At 41.3% G+C, this 23791-nt stretch overlaps 1 protein-coding gene across 1 annotated transcript in view; it reads right to left on the reverse strand.

The window, feature by feature from the left end:
* STK32A (serine/threonine kinase 32A) overlaps positions 1-23791 on the reverse strand; it is a gene marked incomplete at both ends in the record, with an annotated part of 125869 nt that overhangs the window by 84112 nt on the left and 17966 nt on the right. Inside the window, 2 exons of the mRNA XM_080804263.1 lie at positions 9864-10015; positions 11196-11251. Of these exons, the coding sequence (XP_080660389.1) occupies positions 9864-10015; positions 11196-11251 (208 nt within the window). The remainder of the gene's footprint in view (positions 1-9863; positions 10016-11195; positions 11252-23791) is intronic.

The raw sequence follows: 23791 nt of genomic DNA on the forward strand, positions 1-23791 counted from the left end.
AAACCAAAGAGAGAAATATACAGGAAGGTATATATGAAATTCACGAATTGGAAGGTTTATTATTTTAAAAAGACCTTAATGCTGTCTGAATTAGTTTCAGCATAAGCCACTACAAATACCAGCAGCTTTAAAAGTACAAGTTAACTAGGGACGCCTGGATGGCTCAGTTGGTTAAGCCGCTGGCTTCGGCTCAGGTCATGATCCCAGGGTCCTGGGATCGAGTTCCACATCGTGCTCCTTGCTCGGCAGGGAGCCTGCTATTCTCGCTGCCTCTGCCTGCCTCTCTGCCTGCTTGTGTGTACTCTATCTCTCTCTCTCTGGCAAATAAATAAAATCTTAAAAAAAAATACAAGTTAACTAGCTGATTGTGATATTTATACAGAATTGCAAAGGGCCAACCACAGTCAAGATAATTCAGAAGAAGAATTATGTTACTGAATTCTGCTACCCATAGAAAGCTACAGTAATTAAGGTAGTGTGACAGATGTATAAATGCACACAAGGAGATCAATAGAACAGAGTCTGCAAATCCACACATATTTGGTGGTATGACTCTCAGCATATGTGTTACTGCAGTGCAATAGGAAAAGGAGAAACTTTTGTGAATGGTGCTGGGCTAATTTGATTTCCATATGGGGAAAAAGTGAATCTTGATCCTGGATTACAGATCTACATGTCAAAGCTAAAACAGTAATGCTCCTAGGAAACAGGGTACAATATTTTCATCCTGGTATGGGCAAAGGTTCCTACATAAGACACAGAAGGCACTACCCGTAAGGGAAAGGATGGATAAACTATGCCACACTTAAATTCAAGCTTTTTGAGTGACTCCACACCAAAATAAAATAAAATAAAAAATTAACATCCTTGCAGAGTGTAAAGTAACTCACAGAGCAAACAATTTATATTCAAAAATGGACCAATGAGGGGAAAAAGGCAACCAGCAGAAAGATGTACAAGACTTCAGCACTTCATAAAAGAGGATTTAAAGTGACCAACAATTATATAAAAATGTGGCCAAACTCGTAAATCACCAGGGAAATCCAAGCTAAAACCACAATGAGAAGCCATTACCCCTTTACTGGCACACCTACGTGAAGAAACCGACAATACCCAATGTTGGTGAGGTTTTTACAGCAACCTGAATTCTCAGACATTGCCGATGTGAGTATAAACCGGTACAACTTCTTTGGAAACCTGTATACCAGCTAAACCTACATAAATCCTAGGATCCAATGACTTAATTCCTATCTTTCCATCCCCAGAGACATGGATTCTGCTTACCAGAAGATACAAACAAGAATGTTAATAACAGGACTATTTGTAAAAGTCTCACATTGGAAACACCCGCAAATACCCATCAGTAGAAAGACGTATAAACAAGTCATGGGATATTCATACAATGAAATATGAGAGAGAAATGATAATACATTACTGCTACCCATGAAATATGGATGGATCTCACAACACAACAAAATCATTTTGCACCCCACCTTTCAAAAATAACATCGCTCACTTCTTGTGTGCTCCTGAAGCCAGTCCCTTTGATCCTTTGTCCTATTTTTTGGACTTGGCTCTTATCAAGTTCACAATATCTCTATCTTCCCAAGTCCAAGTTTGCTTTCAGTTGTCTCCTTATTCCTGACCTCTCTGCATCACTTGCAATAGTTCGCACCCCTTCCTTTGTGAAACAGCCTCTAGATTCTAGGATGTTGCTGTTGCCTGGTTTACACCTATCTTGTTGGCTAGCTTCCAGGCTGTTGCTTTTTGGTCCAGTTTCCTGAGTCTTCCTCTGTCAAAACTATAAGGGTGCTCTAGGTCTTTAGCCCTTGGCCCTTTTCTTGCTATTTAACTTCTCTCCAGAGATCTGCCATTCAAGCCCCTGGTCTAAATAGCATCTACAAGTCAATTTTTCCCATATTTGTGTTTTGTTGGCTTTCTCCTTGGACCCTGGATTTCTCTTCTGAGCTTTAGACTTACTGCCTATGCAGCAGCTCTATTTGGATGACTAAGAGGCAGCTCAAAATGAACACAGCTAAAAAAGATTTCTTGATTTTCACAATGAATCTGATCCTCCTCAGATCTCCCCATCTTAGTGAATGACACATTCATTCACCTAGTGGCTCAGGTCAACAGTCTGGGAGTCAGGAGTTATTTTATTCTTTCTTCTAGCCAAGGGGCAGGCATGTTTTCTGAGCAAGGCCAGTTGGACTCTCTCCCAGGACTTTGAACCTTGAGTGGGTGACATAAGGTTAGAAAATTGATGGGAGCTGATTCATCCCAGCTGAGACAGCCGTAAGGGCCTGTCTGTTAATTTCTGCTACCTAGATTCCCAGAACTGCCTTTGTCCTTCACTTTCTCAAGACCTGCTACTTCAGCTTTACGTCTGAGACTGTAAGCCACTCCGTGTCTTCCCAAAGAACTTTTTAGCCTGCATTTTCTAATAGCTTCCTGTGTTGTTTGCAAGAAAGGAATTCTTTTTTTTTTTTTAAGATTTTATTTATTTATTTGACAGAAAGAGCACAAACAGGGGAAGTGGCAGGCAGAGGGTGAGGGAGAAGCGGGCTCCCTGCCAACCAGGGAGCCTGATGTGAGACTTGATCCCAGGAACCTGGGATTATGACCTAAGCCATAGACAGAAGTTTGACTGAGCCACCCAGATGCACACAAGAAAGAAATTCTTGGCAATATTGATGAGTAAACAAGTAAGTGGATGTCTGCATTTTAAGGACTCAGTTTTCTGTCTATTAGTCCATCAGTTGGTCAGTCAACAACCATGTGTGCAGCCATTACTATGTATAGGGCACACGATTAACACCATTCTTTGCTAAGTTCTTCGGGGACTGCTGTTCATTGTTCTCCACTTACCCAAGCCCATCAGAGCCATACGCAAGGACAACTTCTTCCAATGATGGCATTGGATCATTCAGGATAGCCTCTCCTTTTAAAGATCTTTAACGTAATCACATGTCTCCCTAAGATAACACAGCTGGACACTAAGACAAGAACTGATTTTAGTCAATAATATATTATTGCAACAAGAATCCCGTAGTGTGAAGTGAACTCAACTTTGATGAGTACAGAAGTGACCAGGTGTTTGACAGGGAGGATGAGAAGATGGAGAGGGGATAAGCCAGGACCTGGTAGTCAGCAGAATGAAAGTTACAAAGAGCCTGAATGGAGTTTCCATGGGAAACTCATCTGGGTTTGTTAACTGGCACTTACCAAAGTTAGGCCGCTCCCCTCCCACAGAGGCAGGGAGATAGGCCCTGTCTTCAGGTGTTAGCTGGAGCAAACAGTAAATTCTCTTGGCAGCCTTGCATTTTTCTCAAGCAGGCAGTTTAAGGGGAGCTAGTGTCATCCTAGGGTTGTGGCCCCGAGCTGTTTCATAGACGATGTTAGCGTTTTGTTCAAGTGTTTATAGACCAAGTTTGAGGCCTAGGCAAGGAGATGGTTGAGAAGAGCCCGGCCAGAGTCTGGTCAAGAGGGAGGCCCTATGTACTCAGATGAGTGCTTCAAAGATGGACAAGAGAAGCAGAGAGTTGGAGTCAGAGAGAGGTTGGAAGAAGCCGTGTGGTTGGCTTTGCCGGTGGAGGAAGGCGCCTTGAACCAAGGAATGCAGGTAGCCTCTAGAAGCAGGAAAAGGTAGGAAAACATTCTTTCCTAGACCTCTGGAAGGAACATAGCCCTGAGGACAGCTTCCTTGCAGCCGAATGAGATTGATTTTGCATTTCTTCTTCTTTTTTTTTTTAAAGATTTTATTTATTCATTTGACAGAGATCACAAGTAGGCAGAGAGGCAGGCAGAGAGAGGGGAGGAAACAGGCTGCTTGCAGAGCAGAGAGCCCGATGTAGGGCTCGATCCTAGGGCCCCAGGATCATGACCTGAGCCGAAGGCAGAGGCTTTAACCCACTGAGCCACCCAGGTGCCCCTGATTTTGCACTTCTGACCTCCATAAGCGTATGATGCTAAGTTCGTGGTTTTTAAGTTGTTTCATATTCTTTTACTATGAAATTCGTAAAATTTATTTACAGTGAAATGCACAGATATTAAGCGTAGACTTAATGAATATTTACAAATCTATGCCCTGGTACAGGGCAGCAGCACAATCATGAGGATAGAGTATTTCAGCTGCTCCCAGAATTTCCTGCATGCTATGTTCTCGTTAAACCCTGCATCCCGTAGGTAATCATTTCTCTGATTAGTTTTGTGTGTTTGTGAACTTTCAGGACAAATGGAAATACAGGACAAAAGAAAATCATGTGCTAGCTATATTGTGAAAATAGCTTTAACTCCACGTACCACCAGTAGGCATTGTATGAAGCCACTAAGTTTATGGTAATTTGTTCCAGAAGCAACAGGAATCTAATACAGCTGTTATTTCTACATAACGTAATATGGGTATTTTTCGTTTTCTTTAGAATGTCTGTATTTTATCTAAAAATGTGTATTTCATTTTAAAAAATTAATTAATTTTTTACAATTTAGAACAAACTCAAAGACTTCCTAATGGCCAGGCCAGCTCACTGGCAGGAGCACATGTCTACTCAGGAATCTGCTCCAGAGGCTGGGGAGAGGCCTCACTGAGTTTTTGTTTTAAGCCTCATTTTTTTTTTAAGATTTTATTTTTTTTAAGATTTTTTTAAGATTTTAAGATTAAGCCTCATTTATTTTTTTAAGATTTTATTTATTTTTTAAAAGATTTTATTTATTTTTATTTATTTGTCAGAGAAACAGAGAAAGAGAGTGCACACGTGCACACAAGCAGGGGGAGCAGCAGGCAGAGGGAAAGGGAGAAGCAGGCTCCCATTGAGCAGGGAGCCCGATGTGGGGCTCGATCCTAGGACCCTGCGGTCATTACCTGAGACTAAGGCAGCTGTTTAGCTGACTGAGCCACCCGGGCATTCCATAAGTTGTCATTTATTAGGCACATATTATTACTATGTGTGAGGTGTTTTAGAAACATATCCTTATTCATAGCAGTACCTTCTACCCTGGGTCTTGCTGTTATCCCCAATTATGGAGGAGGAAACCAAGCAAATACACAATGTAATTTGGTCCATTCACACAGTTACCAAGTGGTGAAGCAAGGATTCAGACTCACGTCCCTCTGACTTCAGGCTCGCCAAAAACCTGGAATGGCCCTGATTAAATGAGGGGATGTTTGTGAATGTGCAGGAAATGGCAGTGGTAGAATGGGGCAAGATCAAAACCTGAAGCCTGGTGCCATCTCCATTCATTCTTTCCATTATTCATTCATTCATTCAGCAGAGATCTGTTGAATGCTTACTGTGTGTGCGAGGCATTATTGTGGGAGCAGTGAACAAAATATACAAACACATCTGCCTCGTAGAGTTTGTATTCTTGTGGATGTAAAAGACAATAAAGAAAACAAATTCCGTTTCCTTCCTAATTTGTAAGAGTCCTTTGAGAGGTCCATAGGAGGTGGGATAGTGTAGCAGGAAATGCAGGGTTTTTGAAGCCAGAATTCCTGGGTTTGAGTCCTGGCTCTGCGAGTTCCTGGCTGTGTGGCTCTGGGAAAATGACTCAGCCTCTCTGAGCCTCCGTTTCTCTGGTGTAAAATCGGACTCATAATCCCCATCCACCTAAATTGTGAGGATGAGTAAATGAGACAACACAGGCAAAACTCTGAAGTAACAGGATTCCACTGACAGGGAAGCCCTTCTTGTTTCTGTGGCCCTGGAGGCTACCTTGAGATCTCACAGTTCATGATTCTGTGGAGAAACACTGGTGTGGAGTCCTCGATAATGGAGGCTGATTCCAGGGAACCTATTCAGCGGTCTGACAAGGACCCCCTTTTCCCAGTCCTGATACAGGTGGTCCTTTCCACTTACAACAGAAGATCTTGTCTTCTCATTTCCTGAAACCACACGTGGGCCCCTTCTGTTCCCAGAACAAGAGGCAAGGGAGGGGGCCGCAGGCCGCCCTGAGGAGCTGTGTGTGCAGCTGCGGGCTTAATCTCAATTAACAAAAGCCACCTGGGGAACCAGGCTCTGCTGGGCAGCACTGGGAGGGATTTGTTTGCAGGCTCTAGGTTGCCAAGGCTTTGTGAGCAGCCCTCAGGGAGGGACTCGCAGGGAGATTTTATTTGCTTTTCCTGGATGCCAGCCTTGTCAGGCAGCCTTCGCTTTATAACGCGGCCTACATCCGAGGACTGTTCTCCCGAGTGGGGTCAGGTCCCCCGAGGCTGGGGAGGTTCAATTTTAATTCAAAATGTGCTTTCACCCTTAACTCAGCTGGCCCAGACGAAGACACAGAAACACACACACACACACACACACACACACACACACACACACACACTCCCGTTCTACTTAGTCCTTCATGCCCTCTCACACTCGATACATTTATTATATCCTTTGATTAATAGCAGCCTCTCAAGGTTACTGGAAATGTGGGGTCCATCAGGGGCTCTGCCTGCTACTGCTCACCCCCACGTCCCCCCACTCTGGAGCTACATTACAGTGAGGGTTGCCAAATTCAGTAAATAAAAATACAAGATGCCCACTTACATTAGAAATTTGGAAAAGGAATAATTTTCAGATCAAATGGGCGCTGTGCAATATTTGGGACATATACTAAAAACGATTGGTTATTTTTCCGAAATTCAAATCTAACTGGGTGTCCTGTGTCTTATCTGGCAACCCTAATGCCACCTTGTTTGTGTTGCTCGGTAAATAGAGCCACAAATGGGGGAACGAATGGGGCTAATGCATGATTAAAACCAGAAAACCAGAGGCAGCCATTTTTCTGGCCAGCACACACGGACGTGTTGGAAGTGGTTGTTTCAAGGTGGAAGCATTATGGAGAATTTTCGTTTCTATGTGATTTTTCTGTTCTTCCAGTTGACTGCCATGTGTGTAGTTTTCACATAGCACGTATGTATTCACACCTCTATACACACACACACACACACACACACACACACACACCTTCTTAACGTTAGTGTAAAACCTGCTTAAAAGAAACAGTTTGTTTTTTCCTCAGCCTGAAAACCAGAATTTTCTGAATACATCCCCAGGAGTTAGCAGCATTTGGAGGATCCAGGAGAAGACTACTGAAAGCAATACTGAGAGGCCTACTGACCTTACCAGTATGATAGAGTACGCAAGGGGTACGCAGGGATTAAAAAGGATGGCTGTTACATTATTAATCATATGATGCTTCTTGAGAAAATTGGCTCCTGAAACTTTGGGGATGTAAAGATAACTCTAGTTAAACTGAAGGCACAAAATCCTGATTAAATTATACATAATGGGGGGATCTTTGAGTCTTTGTTCTTTGCTTTACAGAATAAGGGTGGACAACAAAAAATCACAAGCTCTTATAGAGAATGAGTAGAAGACTTGGCCCTCCCCCACCACACACACAACTTCCTGTGATGTTTTGAGGCTGAGCGCCACTGGAATTTATGTCTGGGGTGCCCACAGCGGCCCAGCAGGGATGGACATGTTCGGAATGCTACACCTTCGTGGAACAAGGAAGGAAAAGAACTCCCATTTATACGATGCTTGCTCTGTGTTGAGCATAGCACTGTATCTCATTTTGCTCATAAAAACAACCCAAGTTACACACATTAACCCCGTCTTATAACCGTGTGACTTAAAAATGATAAAGATTCGGGCACCTGGGTGGCTCAGTGGGTTAAGCATCTGCCTTTGGCTTAGGTCATGATCTCAGGGTCCTGGGATTGAGCCCTGCATTCGGGGTCCCTACTCAGCAGGAAGCCTGCTTCTTCCTCTGCCTCTGCTGCTCCCCCTGCTCATGCTGTCTCTCAAATAAATGAATAAATGAATAAAATCTTTAAAAAATTATGAATATTGCTCACAGGTCACACCTCCAGAAGTACTGCAAGGTGCTTAATAGTTGAAGAGTCACTTACATTCCCTATGTTGTACTTACTAAGTCAGAAAGCCTTTATTAGAAGGAATCAATATGCTTTCTGACCATTTTTTTAAAAGATTTTATTTATTTATTTGACAGAGAGATCACAAGTAGGCAGAGAGAGAGAGGGGGAAGCAGGCTCCCCGCCGAGCAGAGAGCCCGACGCGGGGCTCTATCCCAGAACCCTGGGATCATGACCTGAGCCGAAGGCAGAGGCTTTAACCCACTGAGCCACCCAGGTGCCCCCTGACCATTTTTATCTCAAGATCTGAATGAAGGAAAGTTTTCTGCTATCCTTGAAGGATGCCCTCACTCACTCAGTTCTGAATGTGGTGCTAGAATTAAGGTGGGGGGACGGGTTTCTTCTCCCTCCTCTATCCTCTATCACTGTTACTGGTGCCCACTGTCCTGTGAGGTTCCGTGTGAGAGGGAAGGCTAGGCTCTGTGTCAGGTTGTCACCAAGTCCGTATTCGTGGCGCACCAAGTATTCCCTGCACTGATACCAAATTAGCAAACGGCAAAATCGGTAGACACCCACCTTATAAAAAATGCAAAATAGGAATAGACTGAAATCCATATTTAGTGATGAGGGACCAGCGGTGTGAAAGGGGGAAATGTGGAGTATGTCCTTCTAAAGGGTTCCTGGTCTTAAAAGGAGAGAGTGAGTCGGCTGAGCTTTGGAAGAAGCAGAATGTGACTTTGAACAAAGGGAGGATGTGAATTGAGAGCACCTCATCATTGTCAGGGTGGAGAGAGGGGGAGAAGGCAATCTGGTGATTGTGAAAGGTGGAGAAGAGAGCTGCATGGATGTAACAGTGCGTGGCAGTGCTGTGAATAGGCCACTCTAAGCTACTGATTAAACACACTGAGCGTGGGCCACAGTTAGACTCCACCGTGTCTGAGGAGGGCACGAACCTATTTCCAGGTCACACAGAGCCATCTTTTCAACTCTGGTTGTAGCGTCTTGGAACGAATTGTATATTAAGTGAACTATATTAATTAAAAATGGAGGGAGACAGGTTTTATGCATTAACTCTTCCAGGAAAATGTCCCCAAACACACAGTGACATTCCAAGTATTTTTCCATTAGTAGTCTCTGAATAAAGACTTTTTTTTTTTTTTTTTTTGCCTTTGCTAGTAGAAACTGCTTGGTATGCATATTTAAATAACAGTCACACTGAATTAGCTTTAGGAACAGGCTCTTAACATAATGGATGCATTAAAATGTAGAGGAAAATGAGAGAGCTGCATATAGCCCTCCACGCGTAAGAAAAGAGCAGGGAGTAAGAGACACAGCCAGTTTCTAGCCATTTACTAAGCCTTGGATTGTGATCCTGGCTTAGGGAGGAGATCACAGTTACCTAATGTCTAGCCACTGATATGAGTTTAGCTCCGGCTCTGTTAGAAGCTATTTGGTGAGAAAGGCAGCACCTGTCCTTTTCCAACTCCCAGGTTTGTATTTGTGGACGCTGGAGAAGGCTGCTGCAAGGAACCATGTACACTGCCAATCACTGTAGAGAGCAAGTGCTTTTCTGTACACGTTCCCAAGACCAACCTCCCCTCAGCCGCTAGTGACCTACTTAGTACCCGATGTTGCTGCCCCACAATTAATGGGGGAAAAGTATCTAGTGAACGACAAGACATCCGGACTCGTTCTTTGTCAGCCTATTTATCTGCCATGTTTTTAAAAATATAGGGCCCTGAAGGACCAGGGAACTGTGACCAAAACAAAATAAATAAATAAATAAATAAATAAAAGGCAGTATTTATTCATGACAATAAAACAACAGTTCGTTTCATTTGAAGTCAAAGAAACCAAGGAGAACCAAAGCCTTTGGGGAAAAGCCTAACTGAAGATTTTGCACATGCACACCTGGAAATCCAGATGGGTTTATGGACCAGTGTTTGGGGGTGAAGCCAGGAATGGCTCCATTCAGAGAGCCCGTAAAAGCACTTACCACAAATTAACCAGGAAAGGGTGCTCCAGACCTTGCATGATCTGGAGTTCCTTGAAGACATTCCTCACTTCGTTGCGCTCCACACATTTCTGTTTGTTCATGTACTTCATGGCGTACATCTTCTTGGTGTCGTTCTTCTGCACAATGCAGACCTAATGGCACAAACCAGAGCGGGAGAGCAGTCAGGGAGCTGACAGATCACAGCTGTGGGAGACAGGACAGGAGGTGCTCAACAGCAGGGCCTGGAGGCCTCCCTACTTGCAAATTCTCTGATGCTAAAGTTGCTGCTTAGCTCTGATTTCAGAGTAGAAAATCTCATTTTCTTCCCCTGTACCGGGTCAGTTTGTGAATCTCTGCTTTCTCAAACAAGGTTGCCTGTTTTTTGGTCTTTGGGTTTTGTTTAGACAGCATGCTGGAGAAAACAGCTGCTTCCTTCTCAGGAATTTTCCAACAACCAATGACACGCTTATTCTGATTTGAGTGACTGATAGGCGTGTGGCTGAACTGCCGAGCTGAACAACATGGCGCCAAGAATTTCTCTTTACACCATAGTTGATAGAACCTAAAAGAAAGCACTGACCATGATGTCCATGTTTTGGGAATTCTTTTAGAGGGTCTAGATGTCTGATAAAGTGGGCAGCAGATGATTTTAAAAGGCGAGTTCAGTATGAAGTAAATATTCTCAAAGTATGTCTCTATCAAGAAACTAATGATCAGGATTTGAATCTAGAAGTTTCTTGCAAAAAAATTAGCCTGGATCTATCTTTCATGGTAGATTTTTGAAAATAAAAACATGGTATAACTGGGGGGAAAACAGATATTGGGCAGCTTCTTTTCCACATAAAAAGCACCTGGGTGGCTCAGTTGGTTAAGCATCTGCCTTCAGCTCAGGGGGTCCTGGGGTCAGGTCCTGCTGTGCTGCTCCCTGCTCAGTGGGGAGCCTGCTTCTCCCTCACTCTTTGCCCCTTCCCCTCCTCATGCTCTCTCTCTCTCTCTTTCTCTCTCATAAATAAATAACATCTTAAAAAAAAAAAGTTAACTCTTACATTGACAGGATAAATGTTACGGAAGGTATGGGTACAATTGGCAACTGAGTCCAACATTTTACAGTACAGAGAAAGTCTTAAAAGAGTTAATGAGCATGACACTGAAATAATTCTGAGAACAATAGGTGTCCATTATACTACACACCGCAAACTGTAGTGAGCATTTTTAAAAACCTCTCTGAATTATCATTCCTTGTGGTACCAGTAACTGAATAATCTGGACATTCTTAGACTTTGTTCCCTGAGTTACATAACCCTGCTGATGGCTAATCATTTGGGTTCTCACCTTCCCAAAACTGCCTTTCCCAATGGCTCGCAAAATCTCGAAGTGGTCAAAGTTAACTGTAAAACAAACAAAAAGAACAATGTGAAGGATTATCAGTTGCTTTTCAGGTGCTAATAAATAATGAAGATTAAGTGAAACTAGAGTACCCTGTTTAAAACAAGTTCCAGATAACCTTAGGGTGCCCATTCATTTATTCAATAAACATTTCTTTTCTTTCTTTTTTAAAAAAGATTTTATTTATTATATTTATTATTTATAAATGTTTCTTAAACACTTCTTACTCATTAATCACAGTTGGGGGATATAATCATAGCAAAGTAAAAATGGAATATCTACCTTTACGGAGCCTGTTGTCTAGGCAGGGTTCCATATAGAGAGAGACACTTATAGATGAAATAGTCATAAATTAATGGACAATTAGAACTCCCACTACATGTCGAAGAGAGAAGTCATGAGGCTCTAAGAACATGTAACAGTGGATTTCACATTAGTGGCAAAGTCAGGAGGAGCATCACTGAGCACTGATGATTATGGTGAGATCTGGTCCTAGAGAAATGGGACCAGGTAAGAAAGACATACCTTTGGCCCATGAGCAGTGTGAGCATGAACATCTTCTGAGTGTTTTTCAAATGGGGTCAAGCCCCATTCGTGGGTTATGAAATAAATTGGGTGTTAGGAGACACATCCAAAATTTAAACAAAGTAGAATAGGTAAGAAAATAATAAGAAACGTCTCAACTGTAGGAAGAAATGTCTCAACTGCTTCTGAAACTTTATTTTGGTTTTACATATGTGTGTAGGTAGATATGGATTGGATCATGATAAAATATTTGGTATATATTTTTTCCAGGTAGTGGTCAGAATAACTTGAAAGACACTTCCATAAATTTTCTCTTAAGTTTCAAAGTGCTAAACCAAGAATTTCCTCACACTTATTACATGAGGCACAGTTCTATATTATGTACCACAGAAGTGTCAAAAAAATGACCAGGATTTATTTGCAAGTTCAAGATTTAATCTTGACCAAACCTAGTAACATAACACAGTGATTTCTCCACTAGGAGCCTAGACTAGAATGTTGCAATGACATTTTTAATCTTCAAGCATACAGCAGGTACCCAGAAAGCATGAAGTTCCGTTGTGATATTAATCCATTTCGTGAACCATGTCTCTTTATAAGCCATTTTAAGCTTTCATGAAAATGATAAAAGATTAGATGCCAGGTGGCTAGTTCTACTAACGTAACTGCCTTAATTAATGTCTGGTCCCAGGAAAGTGGTAGACCGGAAGTTTTAGAAAGAATGCATCTTATTTATGCATTTCTAGTCTGTTAAAAAGACAACAGACTCCAGTCCAATACTGTACTGTCTAGTGTCACTTCCATATATGATAATCAGCATGGGGAGAAAGCTGATGACAGATTAAAAGTGGCTGGAAGAGCTCTTATTCCACCCCCCCCTTTTTTTCTTTTAATTCCAGGGTAGTTAACACACAGTGTTGTATTCATTTTCAGGTGTACAATTCAGTGATTCAAAATTCCTACTCAGTCCTCATCAAGGTAAGTGTACTCTTAATCCCCTTCACCTATTTCACCGAGCCCCCCACCAACCACCCTTCTGGGAACCATCAGTTTCTTTATTAAAGACTGTTTCTTTGCCTGTCTCTCTTTTCTCTTTGTCCATTTGTTTTGTTCTTAAAATTTCACATATGAGTGAAATCATACAGTATTTGTCTTTCTCTGACTGACTTATTTCGCTTAACATTATGCTCTTTAGATCCATCCATGTTAGTGCAAATGGCAATATTTTGTTCCTTTTTATGACTGAGTAATATTCCATTGTATATATGTACCATATCTTCTTTACCCATTCATCTATCATTGGACTGTTGGGATGCTTCCATAGCTTGGCTATTGTAAATAAAGCTACAGGAAGCCTAGGGGTGCATGTTATTCCTTTGAATTAGTGTTTTTGTCACCTCTTCAGTTAAGTTTATTCCTATTTTATTATTTTTGGTGCAGTTGTCATGGAGTTGTTTTTTACATTTCTCTTTCTGTTGCTTCATTATTAATGTATAGAAATGCAATGGATTTCTGTACATTGATTTTGTATCCTGTGACCTTACTGAATTTAATTATGAGTTCTAGTAGTTTTTTGGTAGTCATCTCTACTTTTCTGTATATAGGATTATACCATCTGCAAATAGTGGAAGTTTTACTTCTTGCTTACCTTGGATGCCTTTTATTTCTTATTCTTGTCTAATTGCAGTGGCTAACACTTCCAGTACTGCAGTGATTAAAAGTGGTGAGAGTGGACATCTTTGTCTTCTTCCTGACCTTAGAGGAGAAGCTCTCAGTTTTTCCCCATTGAATATAATGTTAGCTGTGGGTTTTTATCATGAATGGATGCTGTGCTTTGTCAAATGTTTTTTTCTGCAGCTGTTGAAATGATCATATGGCTTTTATCTTTTCTCTTATTGATGTGATATATCACATTGATTTGTGAATATTGAGCCACCCTTGTATCAGAGAATAAATCCTACTAGATTATGGTGAATTAATTTTTAACAAACGTTGTTGGATTTGATTTGCTAATATTTTGTTGAGGATTTCTGCATCTATGGTCATCAGAGATAATGGTCTGTAGGTCTTTTTTGTTGTTGTTGTGTCTTTACAACAAAATTGTAAATTTGGGTTTTGGAATCAGGATAATCCTGGCTCCACTTACTGTTCCTTCTTAAATGTCCAGCAACAGGAACAGTAGTTAGGAGGGGGAAGCTCATGGAAAACGCCCTTATAACTCAGAAAAAATGAGAAAGAGATGAAGTCAGAATTATGGATTATTTTATCAACGCAAAACCATTTGTATTAAGGCATATAGGATTTACCAAAGGGCCTGGGTATCAAATAGCATATCCTCTGTGTACTTGAACCTTTGATCAATGAGTATAGTATTAACCAGGCAATTATTTATGGTCCCAATGGGCCTGCAGCCTGTTTTTGTCTTACCTATAAGCTAAGATCAGTTTTTACATTTTTAAAGTATTATTAAAAACAACAAAAATATGCAACCATATAAAAGTCTGTAATATTTACCAGCTGGTTCTTTACAGAAAAGTGTACCAGCCCCTGAGATGAAAAGTACCGTCTTTGGAGACAGACTACCTGAGTTCACATCCCAGCTCCCACAATTAATAGTTGTATAATCTTGGCAGTTTACTTCTATGCTCTGTTTCTTCATCTATGAAATGGTGTGGAAATAATATACAACCCATTGGATTTAGAGGAAGATGAAGTGAGTTACCATACATAAAGTACTTAGAAAATGAACGGGTACTAGCTACTTTCGCTAGTACTCCTACTACCACATCTTAGAGAATAGCCTAATTCAGACTCCCAGCAAATACCATCGTAAGCTGCTGTCATAGCACATGAATATTATCAGCCAGCAGGGAAAAAATGGTGGTTGTCAGTGTCATTTTCTCCACATCTGGGGTTTTTGGTAGTCGATGGTGTGGTGTTTTTGCAGTGCTTCCTCCCATCTCTAAAGCACAGTTAACCTTTATTGCATTTACTTGTCATGTGTTGTCTTGTATCTTGTTATACAACTTTGTTTCTGGTTCATGGAGGAGATCTGGTGCCAAGATAACATAAAGGTCTTCTAGAGATACTGCTAGACCCTGGCTCTGTGTGGGGCCTGGAAGGCAGCGGTTGAGTGTTGAGAGAGCAGAGCCTGGTTCTCACTTCTGCTGACAGAGCTGGCCTGTATATACAGCCTGTGGAAGAACAGGCCGAAAAGCTGAAACCTTCAATATCCTTCTTACCTGCTTTGGCGTCTTGCTTTCACACGTGGCTGCTCACCCCCGTCTTAGCAAATATCCTATCAGTCTGGTGTCCTTAAGGTTGCCTGGAGGTGTATTAGGTTAACAGCCAGAGTTGAATGGGTCCTAATGTTAGGATACCACTTCAAATATTTTTTTAAAAATATCTACACTAAATACCATAAAAAGGCTTATTTTTGAGTTTTTCTTTGGGGTAAGTGCACAGTTTCCACAAATCAACCCGACGCAGAAATTCTATATGCACAAGAGATCTGTTTATGTGTGATTTGGTATGCATTTCATTTTTTAAAAAAAGATTTTATTAATTTATTTGAGAGAGAGAGAGAGCACGAGCTGGAGGTTGGAGTAAAGGTAGAAGCAGACTCCCCGCTCAGCAGGGAGCCCGACATGGCCCTTGGTCCCAGGACCCTGAGATCATGACCTGAGCCAAAAGCAGACAGTTATTCGACTGAGCCACCCAGGACCTGGTGTACATTTCATTTTTATGTCTCATTTTGTCCTCATGACAACCTTATGGCATGTGTAGCTAGGGGTGCTCCAGCTCAGAGAGATTAAATAACTTGCTGTGGGCATCACTAGTATAGTGATTAAATGACCCTGGGGTTAGGTTCTGAAGATAGAAATTAGGGCGGAACCTTGTTTAGTCCATCCAAACTACACGTGAAAATCCTCTAGAAATGTACTGCTTTGAAAACCAAAGGAGTCCTTCAAAATGTCCCACAGAGTTTTGTCCTGTGTGAGCACCGAATGAAGCTCATGAATTGCATTTAGGTGCTCTTGCATAAACATCACACTCAGCTCACTGGCAGACTGAAATGTATTAGTCACGTGGAAAGTAAAAGCAACTGAGGGGACAGCGGGTTGACTGTTGTCACAAAACCACACCCAAAGCCTGAGTGCCCAAGTGGGCGACACCAATCGTCTAAGTCTGCTCAGGGGCAGTCACGCAAAGTCAGTATACACCTTTCCGGTTCTGGACCCAGGCTCTTATCCCCTATTTCTTTCTTTTCTTTTCTTTCTTTCTTTTTTTTTTTTTTAAAGATTCTATTTATTTATTTGACAGATCACAAGTAGGCAGAGAGGCAGGCAGAGAGAGAGAGGGGAGGAAGCAGGCTCCCTGATGAGCAGAGAGCCTGATGCAGGGCTCAATCCCAGGACCCTGAGATCATGACCTGAGCTGAAGGCAGAGGCTTTAACCCACTGAGCCACCCAGGCGCCCAGGTGCCCTTTAGCCCCTATTTCTATAGCCATCTTTATGCTGTCATTACTGTGTATCCAGCCATCCCAGAGGCAGAATCAGGGGAAGCAGGGTGGGATTTCTTTGCCTCTCCTTTTAGAATCACATGGATCAAATCCGCTTTCCCCAAGTCTTTCCCTAAACTGAAGCGTGCTGACTGTGGCATGTGGTACTTGATGCTTTTTCCTTCCTTTGTTTGGCTTCTCTTCCCATCTCTCCTGTCTCAGCATTCTTTGCAGTAAACAGAAGGAAAGGAAGGAAAGGGGAGACCCTTTTTAGAGTTAGTAATACCACCCTGCCACTTGGAATTTGGGAGAATAGAAGGTAAATCAGACTCTACCCACCCCCCACCACCTTTTTTTCTATGGTTGAGGAAAAAATATTTGGAAAATATTTTATTTTTTCCTATTAAAAAAAATGATTGCTGCCTAAGTAAATACCAAATCATGACCATATGCACAACTGTGGAGAACTGCACTTCTTGGTGTTTATGTAAATCTTTCTATTGATGAGGGAACAAGGACAACAGCTGTGTGTCCCCAGCTGTAAAATGACGCTAATTAAACTTGACTCACAGGTGGTCTTGAAGATGCGCTTCTATACACCAGAAGTATAATGTCCGGCTCACTGAAAACTAAAAATTACAAATGATAACGCACAATTATTCAAAGAAAATTGAGACTTCTTCCCATTCTAAATTTTTAGTTGCATTCCCAGAAGGCAGCCTCTTTGAACAAATTCTGTGTATTCTTTAAGAGAATTTTTCAGCGTGTATGTATTCCCTTTTGATAGCAGGAGCAACATACTATCATTCCTATAGGAACATAGATTACAAGCTCTTTCTATACAGTTACATTCTCCCTCTTCCTTCATATATCGCGTACAAATCTATAACTAATTATTTTAAACAGCTCTTTCGTATTATATTGTGTAGAATGTCCCATAAGAGTTTGAGCTTTTCGATGGCATTTCAAAGATGGTTTAATTATACCCTGTTATGTGGAAGACTAGTACAAACATCCTTGGTCAGCTTTTGTGCAAAGGCTTGTAAGCTAGCTCTGTGAAAGTAGAAATGCTATTAAAAAAAAAAAAAGTATGTGAATTTTCCAATTTAATAGACACTGTACTTCGCCTCTCAAAGATGCTGCACCAAACTCCTCCACACCAATAGTATGGAAGAATGATGTTCTGTCCACCACCTGACAGGTGAAGAAAAAATTTAATTATTGATTTAATTTGTATTTCTTAAATGATGAATAAAGCCTCATATCTTTGTATGTGTATTGTTTCCAGAGAGCTGCCTATTCATAGATTTGTGCCTGTTTTTAATGAGTTATTAGCCTTTTATGCTTTGCAAGTGTGTTTCAAATGTTACATAAATTAAGTCTCTCTTGAGCAAATCTTAGGAATATTTCATCCAGGCTGTCCATTTGGCTTTTGACTTTAAACATTTTTAATAGTGTAGAAAACTGCAGTGTTACATTTGCGTCTTATGTAGTCATATTTTCTATAGTCAACTGTATTATTCTTTTCCTTTGGGGCCCCCTGGGTTTATGTCTTTCCTAGAAGGGCTTTTTTTACTTCAAGACTGTTAAAGGCATGTACTTATATTTTGACCAGGTGTTGTTGTCCTGCTGTTTTAGTTTCTGGAATCTTTCTCTGCTTAAGTTGAAAGTTAAAACAATTGTTAATTTCCTTGTATGTGGCCATGCCAGTGGGATTAATAAAAAGTGGATCCTTTTGGGGTACCTGGGTGGCTCAGTGGGTTGAGCCTCTGCCTTCAGCTCAGGTCATGATCCCAGGGTCCTGGGATTGAGCCCGGCATCGGGCTCTCTGCTCAGCGGGGAGCCTGCTTCCCTTCCTCTCTCTCTGCCTGCCTCTCTGCCTACTTGTGATCTGTCAGTCAAATAAATAAATAAATAAATAAAATCTTAAAAAAAAAAAGTGGATCCTTTTGAAGAGCTTTGGGAGAATATCATCATAAAGCAGGCTCTCCATATTTTGCTTAGGCTGGTAAAATGCCTTGCTCATGTAACACAATGTTAGATTCCAGTACTGTTCGGCTTCAATTGATGGCAAATTAAGCCAGTAAGTTCAGGAGTACCAAGATAAATTCTTCAGAGAATAATACTATATGTATCTTAAAAAAAAACAAAAAAACAAGTCAAAGTCTGGCCTGACTCTTTGGTATGCTAATTTAATGTACAAATTTGCTGCTTAAACATGTCACTGCTTTGGGCTGTGATTCTCTAAAGGCAAAGGTAATTCACCATGAAAACAGTTCTTGCTTAGCTGGCTACAAGTCCCCCTTCTTCCCTCCAGTCCTGGAAGAATGTAGAGATTTGGTTACCCCCAGTATAGCAGAAGAGACACTGAGGAGGAGTAGAGATGCAAACAGAAATTGCGCAGTGAACTCAGTCTGTGTTCACTGACATTTACTGATGGCTGACTCAGTGGGAGTCAGGCGTTGTACTAAGTGCCAGGGAGAGAGAAAGCCAAGGCTGCCTTCTTTATGGGGCTTATGGTCTAGTGGACAATAGAATCATCACTAATAGCTAACATCCAACATTTATGTAAGGAATATCAGGCATTATGCTAAGCACGTTACCTGCACTATCTCAGTTTTCCTCAGTGCTTTGAAATAGTAGTACTATTATTGCCATTTTTTGAGATGAGCAAACTGCTGTGCAGAGTAATGACTCAGGTTTCCCAAGGCCGCGGAGGAGGCGAGGGGGGCCAGGACGGAAGTCCCCCTCAAGTGACTCCAGAGCTGTCCTCAAACACTGTTCACCGCTGAGGCCCATTCAACACAGATAATGGTGCCCAAGAAAGAAGGATGGAGAGCACTGAGTCAGGCAAAGACCTGGCTCTCCACGATGTCCATACTTTTGCTTCTCTCTTCAGGAGGGATCTCTCTTTTTCACAGATGCTCTCTCCCAACACTGGTCTCCCCAAACGCATGCGTCACTTACCTGTTACCTGCCCTGTGCCACATGGTGAGCCAGAACCTTCTGTCTGAGAGTTGGGACTGTGACCAGCACGACTGTAATCTACATATTCATGTTCATGTAGGACTTTCTGGTGTGGAAATGCATGTTTCCCACTATGTTACCAGGCTTTCCCAACATGAGATCAGAACTGGCCAAATGTTTAAAAAAAAAAAAAAGTATGTGGGGAGGAGACAGGTCAGTGGGTCAAAGGAAATAAAGAATCAAGCTGACATGGAATACAGTACTCTCACAAGATAAAGGGGGAGTCCTGATGGCTTAAAGTGTGGGGATCTATATTCATACAGGTCCTACTTTGGTTACTGATTAGGCATCCCAAATATTCTGCCAATGATTTGATTTTTCATTTTTACTTTTTTAGCCAAACGAATAAAGTTCCAACTAAAATAAGTCCTGCTGTAGGGAGATCACAGTGTCATGGGATGGAAAGCAGGGACAGCCAACTAGTCCAGATGACACAGCGAAATATCCTAGGGGAGATGATTAGGAAGAGCAAGGTGCTGCAAAAGGACTTGCTCTTAGAACTCTTTCCTCTAGATTTTCTTCATTTTTACACCTGCATTGCATTGGAGTATCAGGGAGATAATTTCCCAGGAAAAGAAATGAAACACACATGTGCCTAACTGCATGATAAAGTCATCTATATGTATTAAGAGTCATACATGGTTCCACAGTGTTTCCCAGCTGTGTCTTCTTGTTAGAAGCACACAGAACACACTTTCAAAAATGCAGATTTGGGGGCCTCCTCTAAGTCAGGCTCTGGAGTTTGAACCAGGGAATTCGTATTTTAGTCAGCTTCCTGGGGGATTTTGATGGAAACTGCCTGGGGCAGACTGTGGGTCTTGATTTTGGAACTCCTACTCTGTACAGTAAAAGCCACAGGAGTGGCTCCTCCTGGAGAAGATAAAAGAGCATCTGTACCCCAACGTTCATAGCAGCAATGGCCGCAATCGCCAAACTGTGGAAAGAGCCAGGATGCCCTTCAACAGATGAGTGGATAAAGAAGATATGGTCTATATATACAATGGAGTATTATGCCCCCATCAGAAAGGATGCATACCCAACTTTTGTATCAATATGGACGGGACTGGAAGAGATTATGCTGAGTGAAATAAGTCAAGCAGAGAAAGTCAATCATCATATGGTTTCACTTACTTCTGGAGCATAAGGAATAACACGGAGGACATTGGGAGATGGACAGGAGAAGTGAGTTGGGGGAAATCGGAGGAGGAGATGAACCATGAGAGACTGCGGACTCTGAGAAACAAACTGAGGGTTTTGGAGGTTGGGGAGTGGGGGGGTTGGGTGAGCCTGGTGGTAGGTATTATGGAGGGTACGTATTACATGGAGCACTGGGTGTGGTCCATAAACAATGAATCTTGAAAAACTGGAAAAAAAAAAAAAGAGCTTCAGGGAAGGCCAGCATTTTAGCAGGGCCTCGCAGAATGGGTAAGAGTTCAACAGCTTACCAAGCAGAGGAACATAGGGAGACCACACTTCCTGAGTGACCCAAACCTTAGGGTGAGGATGTTCTCCATAGGTGTGTGTTGATTATTTAATTTTATTTCAATGGCCTTAAACTTCCCCTTCCACTTTTGCCCCCAACCCCATGAATTTGAAGCAGATTAATAATGGTGTCTCTAAATAAATAATAGGCCTCTGTTGTCTGCACTGTACCACATCTTAGGTCAAAGCTGATAATTAAATTCATCATCTATTATCTATATACATGTTTAGGCACTGTCCAGATATTTTATCACCAAAACACTACGGAGTGGTAATATTAGTTCTACTTTGCAGATGAGTTACAGAGACCCAAAAAAGTTAAGTCTTGAGGGCTTAGACTTGAACTTGTCTTCGTGTGGCTCTAAGTTCCATAATTTTAATGTTACAGATAAGTCCTAGAAAGTTTATGATACAATATGATGGTTATGAGCATGAAACTGTGGGTCTGGGTTTCGGCTGTACTACTTACTAGTTATGAACTTGTTAGTCAGTTTACCTCTCTGAGTCTTTATTTCTCCTCAATGTTTTGATCCTGTATATTACCCCGAGGTTCCTATGAGGACTAGGTGAAATAAACCATATCAAAGGTGCTTATCAAGTATTTTTAGCAGACAGTAAAAATTCAATAAGTGTACCATCACTCTTGCTGGTTTTGTTATGGTTACTAGATAAGTTACTTTAGTATCAGCCCAAAACATTGCTTGGTTTGCCATAACGTTAGAAAAATGATGTTGAGTATTCACATAGGACAAGCAGTGCCAAGAATGGAACCTCTGTGAAGGGAGACATTGGGCTCATCTAGTCTATCATTACATGCACACTGTCTAGAACCATGGCAGGCACGGAGCAGTGGCCTACTGAATACATACTAAGTGGAGAAAGGGAAAAAGGAAGCACCATCATCAAAGTTTTATGAACTATAGATGGCTTTAGGGGAAAAATTTTAAAGATCTTTTCTTTCATGTAGATTTCCTAAGACATCATTATTTACAAAAGGTAACTCTTAAGAAATGTCTTACCAACAATCTAGAATCAAAATGCTTTTTAATGAGGCAGGCAGTAGAGTAAGTCTCCACTTGAATGCTGAGATTTCCCGGCAGACATTGGATTTACATGTTAAAACCTCAAGGATTGACTTACTCAGTCTTTGAGCTCAAAAGCATTGGGAACTGCCATTCTCCACCTTGGCAACCTTCCACCCACCAACTGTCCTAAGTGAGGACATGGTTGATAACCTCCCAGCGACTAGAGGATAATTAACAGCAGGAGTCAGAGGATATCTGCATGACCCTTGACCAGAAGTGTGAGTATTTCACTCTGTCACCAGAAAGGGGCCCACACGACACCAAAGACTGCCACAGCCCTTCTCAGAACAGAGGAGGGATCAGTCCCTCTTCCAAGTTCTGTTGTCGCTTTGCCCATTTTTTAGGATGGACATTGCATGGTTTGCCAAGAAAGAAAAAGAACAGGAAAAAAAATGAACTTCTGGTTAAAAATATAGTTCTTCCTGTGTATTTTGCAATTTCCCATTCCCAGTATGATGAATGTTTAGTCATCATACTATGTTCCCAAATGGAGGCAGTCACAAAGAAAGGCTCACATATACCGTTTGAAGACAGTCACAACAAAGTGGGAAAGAAACTAAGGTCACTTGTCCAGACGCTACAGTTTTGCTAGCAAGCCAAACCAACAAATATCCATTGAGGATCTATATGCGCATGACTCTGCTAGACCCTTGGAAAAACAGAAGGAGCTTGGGACTAAGTCACACCCTCAGGAAACTGAGTATGACTCAGTCAGCTGCATTCGTGAGAACATGTAACCTGTGTGATCAAATGCCCCTTGTCTCATTTGTATTTTATTTTCCTATAGCACCTTAGCAATCCAGTCTTCCATCTTTCTGGAATTAGATGGGGATAAATAAATAGATATATAGGCAAATATGTCGACAGATGAAAGCTATCCAGTGTTGATGTTTGGTATGGAAAGAGGCTCTGTGGACCTTCCAGGGGCAGGGGCAGGGCGAGGAATATAGTGACATGACAATTGTGCTGCTTCATTTTTAATGGATATTTTGATCAATGTTAAAAAATGATCTGAGTCAGACAGAACTGCCTTAAAATCCTAGCTCCCACTTCTAGGATGAAAAAAAATTAGGGAATTTATGTGACACTTCTGAATGTCAGTTCTTTGTTCACAAAGAAGATTATTTTTATATAAAACTAATATGATTTTGGTATTAAAAATACAGAACTAAGGAGGCAAAATTAAGTAGAAAGAAGAAAAAAATAGTTTAAAGATAAGCATGAATTAATATTTTGATTAATTTTTCTTTAAAAATTTTTAATTTTATCAAAGCTAGGTATCTCTATCTCTCTACATTTCTACACAATTTGAGAAGCCAAAGAGTTCTAAAGGTTTATTATAAAACACTGATTTTAGTCCTCTCACACCCTTGTCTCTCTCTCCAATCTCTCCCGGCCAAGAAGCTGACACTTAATACCTCTTCGAGCTAATGAATTTGCTAGTTCCTACCTTATCTTCTAAATAGCATAATTTTCTTTTTTCTTTTCAGTTTTGGGTATTACTTATTAAATCTCCAAGATGGCAGGGGAGGATTTAACTCACCTTCCAGCTCTTGGGGTCTCATCCCAACGTGAGCCCATCTTTCCAAAGTAGTTATATTTGATGGAATAATTTCAATTAGATCAGCATTCAGTATTTCCATTCTTATGACTATGGAAATGATACAGGCCATAGAGTAAACTCTATGATGGCTTTTCCTTTCTTGAACAGTTTTTGTTTTCCTTGCAATTAATAATAATGTTGTTTATACATGTGCTCATTTTCCTATATCCTTTTTCCTAATTAAATTTCCAACTCTTCTCCAGTTGTCTAAATTCCCCTTGAATGTGTTCAAGAGCATCAATCACATTTCCATATTTCTGACACTGTCTCTCCCAGAGTCCTCTGACCTAACCGAATCTGAACTGGTGATCTCACTGC

The sequence above is a fragment of the Martes martes genome, assembly GCF_963455335.1.
Source record: "Martes martes genome assembly, chromosome: 5".
In the NCBI taxonomy this organism is placed as follows: Eukaryota; Metazoa; Chordata; class Mammalia; order Carnivora; family Mustelidae; genus Martes; species Martes martes.